The sequence below is a fragment of the Penaeus monodon genome, chromosome 6, assembly GCF_015228065.2.
Source record: "Penaeus monodon isolate SGIC_2016 chromosome 6, NSTDA_Pmon_1, whole genome shotgun sequence".
Classification (NCBI taxonomy): domain Eukaryota; kingdom Metazoa; phylum Arthropoda; class Malacostraca; order Decapoda; family Penaeidae; genus Penaeus; species Penaeus monodon.
Genome location: NC_051391.1, coordinates 21,315,938 through 21,323,437, shown reverse-complemented (window position 1 = coordinate 21,323,437; position 7,500 = coordinate 21,315,938). Strand labels below are relative to the sequence as shown.

At 47.1% G+C, this 7,500-nt stretch overlaps 1 protein-coding gene and 1 long non-coding RNA gene across 3 annotated transcripts in view; one reads left to right on the top strand and one right to left on the bottom strand.

The window, feature by feature from the left end:
- The window catches only part of LOC119574338 (homeobox protein TGIF2-like), a gene marked incomplete in the record, with an annotated part of 11,972 nt that extends 5,119 nt beyond the window's left edge, over window positions 1–6,853 (bottom strand). Inside the window, 1 exon segment of one of the 2 annotated variants that reach the window (XM_037921535.1) lies at window positions 6,611–6,853. In XM_037921535.1, the coding sequence (XP_037777463.1) occupies window positions 6,611–6,686 (76 nt within the window). 2 annotated transcript variants of the gene reach the window in all.
- Window positions 5,761–7,500, top strand: part of LOC119574339 — a 9,414-nt gene continuing 7,674 nt past the window's right edge. The window contains exon 1 of the long non-coding RNA XR_005228853.1: window positions 5,761–6,004. This is a non-coding gene — a long non-coding RNA (uncharacterized LOC119574339). The remainder of the gene's footprint in view (window positions 6,005–7,500) is intronic.

Below are 7,500 nucleotides of genomic sequence, written 5' to 3'. Positions count from 1 at the left end.
TATCTAAAATTATATGCGTCTCTCACTGTCACTTACTTTGGTTATCCATCATTCCCCTAACTATAGACACATAAATACAGTGGGTGGGGTAACGATGCCTTTAGCTGATGGAGTGAAGGTCTTCAGGTGACAGGAATGCCAATCATGCCAAGTCATATCTTTCCAAAGTTACCGAGACTGCCTCCAAGTGATTTCGGTAACGTAAATAAGCGACAGAGACAGAATTGAGAGATTGTGGGTACTTAAATTTCAGCTGAAAAGTACTGTGGATTTTAATTTTCTCCGAATGCCTAAAATGATTTCATTTGACTGATAATGGCTATGATCACATCTGATTTCGTGGATTTTCTTCTAACAAATACTAATATACTCATATTTGCGACGCTATTTAGCTCCAGTGCACATACAAGTATGAAGACATGGTAACTGATCTGGACTACATATCTCACCAGTAAAACAGTAAAGGACCAGATTCTTGTCACTATCACTACGAATCTTATCACTAGGACAAGGCCCTTTTACGCAGTCTCTGTGCAAGGGCGGGAGACTACTCTCGGGAGTTACCATAAATGGTCATCATGATAATTTCGAAAGAGTCACATACGGTTCCGTAAGTGTGAAGATAATTCATACACCTTAAGGCGAGGGTTACTCCAAGTATAGGGATAAGGACTATGAGGAGTCTGACAATGCACACGTGGGGTCACCTCACAATGGCCCCGCTGCAAAAGTGGGGTCTGCAGCACCAAGTGGACAACAATGGCAAAGGCAGCAGGAGTCTCTTGCAATCATCATCTTGACTGATGCAACTGCTTGAGCAAGGTCACAACAAGTACGCAGAGAGACTGCAGTAAACATCAAATTCGTGCTCATGCACGTTCGTACGCAAAGTCATGACCCCCTGTCGGAGTGTGTGAGCTCATCATGCGTTGTTCTTGAACACACTCAAAGAATAATAATAAAAAAGATACGACCTCTGATGATAAGATGCTGAGGGCGGTGTTTATCTCGACACCATCCTTCCATTCGAATCGCCTTCACTCTTACATTACCCAGACGAGGAGGTCAGCAGTACCCCCTCCCCCCAACCCTCCAGCGATGCCCCGCCAGTGTCACAGTAACCTTGACGAGGATTCGTGCTGGCGCCTCTCTCGCCGCCACAGACAACCGCACCTTCCTCTACACTTCGAACGCTTTGTCGTGTTCTTACTCTGCTACAGGATTTTGAACATGAAACTGTTGCATTGGACTGAGCCATTTCTTTTCGGGCAAGGCTGTCATAGCGCTCGACGTCCTGTGCCATCTTGACGTCCCTGATAAAACGGCCTGTAGCTAGATGGTAGTCAGTCGTTACTGTACCTGGCCGTTCACTATGCGCCGCCCATAGTGGGTAGAGTGGCCGTACAACCGCTGGCCCCGCGACGACACACGCGGGACCTCTGTGATACACGCACATCTCTGGGCATTCATACCGCGCCCGCTCCCCTGTAATGCCCAAACCCCTTGATTTCCCAGATTAAGTTGTCTTTAACTACATGTAGAGCATCATTACCTAGTGTTTTTCTGGTAAACAGGCGATAAGAAACCAAGTGATACGTTATCAGAGTCTCTGCCCTGCCCTTCCAACTGTCAGTCGAGCCTACCTCGTGGCGTGACCGACCACGCGCAGAGCCCCCCCCCCCCCCGTCTCCCCAGGCCTGTTCCGTGGCGCGTTTGCTGGCCGTTCCGCTCCCAATAAGGGACGATGGTGTTGCAGCCTCGCTAAGAAGAGAAATGCTTTTTCTATCCATACTTGTGTATTGATGTTGGGCAGTGACACTGCATATTCTCTCCACGGTCTGTGATGACACACTACCAATTAACAAAATTGCAGAACTTGCGCCTTAAGTCTTGGTTGCCTGATATGCCACCGGACAAGATAGCAGCAAGGGGTCATTGAACAAGGTCCTTCAGAGCCCTTGCATCATGCTGAAGATGAGCAGCAACACAACTTCCGCGCTCGCCTCATAGGGAAGGCGCCAAACCCCCAGACGCAGGGACGGTGTCGTATGGTCGACCTAGCTGGTTTAAGTAGTGCTCCCCCCCCCCTCCCCCTCCCCACGCACACACTGCTTAAACAAAACAGGTTCTGACACTTGCTTGGCTCTTTCATCCACTTGCACAACAGTACGATATGCAAGAGTCATAGCCTGCGATACATTCTCCACATTTCACGCCATGAGTCTCGTGAACTCTTGATAATTACAGGTTCTCATATTCTTCCCATGTGGCCTGACTCGAATGTTTCACTTACATATGTGACTAAACAAGCAATGGTGCGCTTCAGGATAAATAGCGAACTAGCCATCTAAAAGCCCTCAACATATTACAATCGATTAGAGAAGAGATCAAACCAGAGCAATTCCACTAAGCATATCACCAAGCGTTTGCGAGTTATCCTCAAAACATTTGATCTTTACAGCACTAACATCGGATTCGTTAAAATCTCGCTGCAGACTAGTTTAGAATGGATGAAAGGCCTACAAACTCAAAACTCTCGGAAATCGCTAAAGGCTCCCAACAATGACACCAGAAGCACTGATTGAACCGCTGTCATCGGCAGCATACGTAAAATCATTAGTCAGATTTTGCTATCCCATCTCACCTGTTACATAAAGTTCTCCATCCTGGGAATTGTCTGAGAAGTAATGCATGATGTTTGAATATCCGCCTTGTCTGAGGTCGAGGCCGTCTCACTACAGCGCAAAGGTCCTTTCTGAGAAGTTCCCGAGCGCGGTCTTGGGTGTGCGGGCGGGCGAGGCGGCGGGAGGTTTCCACGAGCTTTCAACTGTCAACTCCTGCTGTCACTTGGCGACGCGCATCGTGCTGTCTGATGAAAGTTTGCTGCCTTCTCTTACTCTCTTCTCGACTATCGAGAAATACTCGTGGAGTTGGCTGATTTCGCCTCCTACGAAGTGAAAAGGGCACAGCTGGAGCAAGATAATGACACACTGAAGTATACCACGTGGGGCCACGACGCGCGCCAAACACGACCCCTCAGTTCAAAATAACACTTTCACGTTCACTTCACTAAATGTCACTCGCTCTAGACAGGATCTCTCGTCGGCCAGGCAGAGATCGACAACAGGCTGCTGCAAAGTACGCGGTGAGAAGCTGCAAACGGACAGTTTGAAAGAATCTTGGTAGCACACGGTCCTGCACGTTCGCCTGGGAGAGCACCCACCACGTGACTGACGGTGGAGCCCGTCCTGGTTCACAGCAGACCTTGAGACCCGCGCGGGGGAAGGGGGGAGGGGACGGGGGAAGGAGCGGAGCGCGCGGGTACGCACTCTCAAATCGGAGGGAGAATGTGTGAAAAACATTTATTCTTATTAAGATTTCTCCTTTTCTTTATTTCACTTTCCTGTCAAGCAACAGCCACGGCTGATGTGAGATGTAAGGACATGGTTTTCATAACATGCATGAGCTAGAGAAATGAATAATTGTAAATTGTGCAGGTACTATGAACAACCACGTGAGAGTCTAATCCCAGTCATGACCACAGGATGAAGCTGGGATCGGGAAGTAGAGGGATGCTGTCTGCCCCAACTCCCATTATGCTCCGTCTGGCCTCCCAGGACGGCCCAGGAGGTGACACTTCCTTTATCTCGGCGCTGCTCTTTTGTAAAGCCCATGTCTTATCCAAGAGCTGTTCAGAGATACCAATACCATCTGATTAGTGAAAGGTACCAGCGGCAAGGAAAAACGAAGTCATCGACAGCGCGTATATTTGCAAAGGAAACGAGCAGGGCGCCTGTGGAGACTTTAAAAAAAGCTCCGAGAGAGGCCTGGGACACCAGCCATGGCAAACAGCAAACGCGCCGAACCAATTTTACCTACTCTTATTATTATTATCATTATTATTATTATTATTATTATTATTATTATTATTATTATTATTATTATTATTATTATCATTATTATTATTATTTAATACTACCAAGAGAAGGCGAATGCCATGGCACCAATGTTTACGCCTGCGTCTCTGCCACTGACAGATCTCCGCCTGCTGGGCCACTGGGACAACAGGGCTGAAGCAACTTTCTAGGGGGACCGTTTTTAAACTGATAACTTATCTGGCAGCATCGTAGATTAGTAGCATGTCGTTAAACTTGTGTCGGTTATCTTCGAAACATAACCACAATTCAATAACTCGATAAGGGCTACACTCATAAGAAACCCCGTCTAAAATGTGCTAGATAAGTGGCCTGGCCGAGATAAGATGAACAGTGCGGGAGAAATGAAGGTAGAAAACCTGCCATTTACAAGACAGTTTTAAAGAATAACTCATAAAACTTGACAAGCAGAGGAAAAGGACCCGTAAAATAAAAGCAAACGACGCTCCACATTCCAGGCGGCGAGGACCACACCGAAATAGTTTCCCACGTGGTGGCCCACTATCCCTTGTTACCCTCGCCTCCACAGTCCCTCGCCGATTCCCTGCCTCCGTACCACTTCGCTATTTTCGAAACTCTTTCCTGGCTTCCGTTTACGCCGGGCGCTCTTTTTCTCTCTCTCCTTTCTCCGGTTCTTCCCCATAGGTAATTCTAGCTCTCTGTTTTCTCTTTCTACTTCCTTTCCTCTCTCTTTTCGTTTCTTCTTCTTCTTTAAGCCCTCTCTTTTCCTCGCCATTTGCCTCCCCTCCTCCCTCTCCCTCTTGCTCTCCCGTTCACATATTTCAGTCTCTCTCCCCCTACCCTCCCTTCTCTCTCTCTCTCTCTCTCTCTCTCTCTCTCTCTCTCTCTCTCTCTCTCTCTCTCTCTCTCTCTCGTGTGCGTGCGGACCTCACACATCCATTCACACACACGCACACACAAAAGAACGCATAGCTACACAGCATATTTGGAAATATTTAATCTATCAAAATAACTTATTAATACGGACTTATTATGTCGTGTTTTTTTGAACGTGATATGTGTGTGGATGCTTCATTTGTGATGCGGCTGATATTATGCAGTAAATAATAAGCTCATACTCTCCCTTCTGTACGAGCATGTCCAAGATACAACACACAAAACACTGGCATTGTCGATTAATGAGTACTATGCAAACTATGATACAGTATGTATATGTATACGTATATATATATATATATATATATATATATATATATATATATATATATATATATATGTGTACATATATATATGTACACACACACACACACACACACACACACACACACACACACACACACACACACACACACACACACACACACACACACACACACACACACACACACACACACACACACACACACACACACACACACACACACACACACACACACACACACACACACACACACACACACACACACACACATAACTACATAATATATAATATAATATATATATATTTATATAGATATATATATACGTACATACATACATATGTGCATATGTATATATATATATATATATATATATATATATATATATATATATATATATACACACATATACATATACACATACATACATAAGTATATATGTGTATATATATGTGTATATATATATATATATATATATATATATATATATATATATATATATATATACACACATATATAAACATACACAATTCATGTACATATGAACATACTCTCACATATACATGTGCATACACATACGCATGCATGCATATGTCTCCGTGTACTATCCGTGGCATCGATGTTCCCCGGAGACCTTGCAGGCGCTCGAGCTCCGACGCTGCGGGACCTGGACCCGGACTGGCAGGGCTACGCAGGGTTCGGCGAGGCGGACTGGAGCTCCGAAGGGCGTGGGTGTCTACGCACGGACTCCGAAGCGCCTCCTACCGGCCGACCTTGAGCGGGAGTGGCGCAGCGGCTGCGCGGAGACCCACATTGCCGCCGCAGGTACCCGCTCCCTTGCATCTCGGTTGCAGCTGGTGCCTCGCGCGCTTCGGGGGCAGCGCCAGGGGCGTCTGGCATCTCATGCATGTTTGCCGCTCGTAATTTCTTCCAGGTCCTAAGCATATTTATATATTGTACACTGCCCATACATAATGTAACAAAGCGAACAAATTACTTAAGAATCCCTACGTATACGTTATAAAGTGACTAATGAAACAGTGAAAATACAGTTAGTACGCATTAAATCACTATGTACACAACTTATGATTTGCACATCGTTTGCATTTGGCACCATCGATTCATAATAATGACTTATTTCGATATCTATGCCGTAAAGTAATCTCCACCAGATACAGGCCAATGGTTTTAAATAGATATACGCTTCTGTTGGACACAGCGCGAGAGACGCCCTCCTCACTTATTTATCTCGGTCATTCCTGGTCCCGCTCGCTTTACCTCATTCTGACTTCCGCCTTTTCGAAGAACACTGAGAGATTCAGACAAAAATTTTTTTTCAGTATACCATCTTTCAACTGTAACTTGAATCATATTGCCGCCTAGTACATTATATGTTGGTAGGCTTGTGTGTGCGTGTGTGTGTGGGTGGGTGGGTGTTGCGTGCGTGTGTGCGTGCACCCGTGTGTGCCGACGGGGCAGGGCAGTCCATGATAACTTGATGGAGCGGTCGCGTACCGTAGGCAGCCCGTCGCCACACGCTCTGTCTGGCGTCCTCTTGAGAATTGCGTAACCTGCTCCTCGGTGGCCTCATCTCCCGCGCCTTAGCCTCCTTGCTCCTCGGCTCGCCCGAACTCGCCTGTGCCTTTGGCACTACCTCGACTGAGATGGCCTTTCCTAGCGCAGTAAATATAATAAAATGAAAATTCGACAAATGGAACCCGCGCACCGCCCCCAGCTTCTCAACAAACCTGAAACAAACTCAAGGACACCGCGGATGCCAGGCGTCGTCGGGCTTGGGCCAATATTAATGTTGATCAGGACATGGTTGACGGCAAGGGCAGTGAGCTCGCCTTGGTCTCGTGGAGGGCGGCAGCTTCTCCAAGAAATGAGTGAATACGACGCCATTGCGTTAGACTCGTGGAAAATCGTTTCGAAAGGCTAAGTGCGATGATGACAAGCGGGCGGTTCGAGGTTACGAGAATTCTGAAGTCATGGTCATTCATCGGACAAGTGTTGTTTTTAAACCTAGGGCTAAAATAAACACATTCCGTAAAAGCAGAATGCAGCTTCATCTACGTCATTCCTATGGGTCGCGAGATCCGGCGGGTGGAGGAGGCGGCGGGAGGGCACCTGCTGAGACCGCGAGGAACACGTAGAGCACTGATACAGCTTTCAATGTCTCGTTTGGCGCTAAGCCTTCGACCGGATGGCCAGCGAGCACTGTGCCCTTGTTTATCGTGAGAGCGTCCTTTGTAATTCATGGGCAGTGCGAAGCTTTAATGATCCGACCCCCACAGCAAGGGCTGTCCACATATGGGAGAGCGGACGGGTGGAGTGGGAGGGAGGGGGGAGGGAAGGGCATGGGTGGGGTAGGTGGCGGCGATGGGCGCGGCGGGAGCGATCAG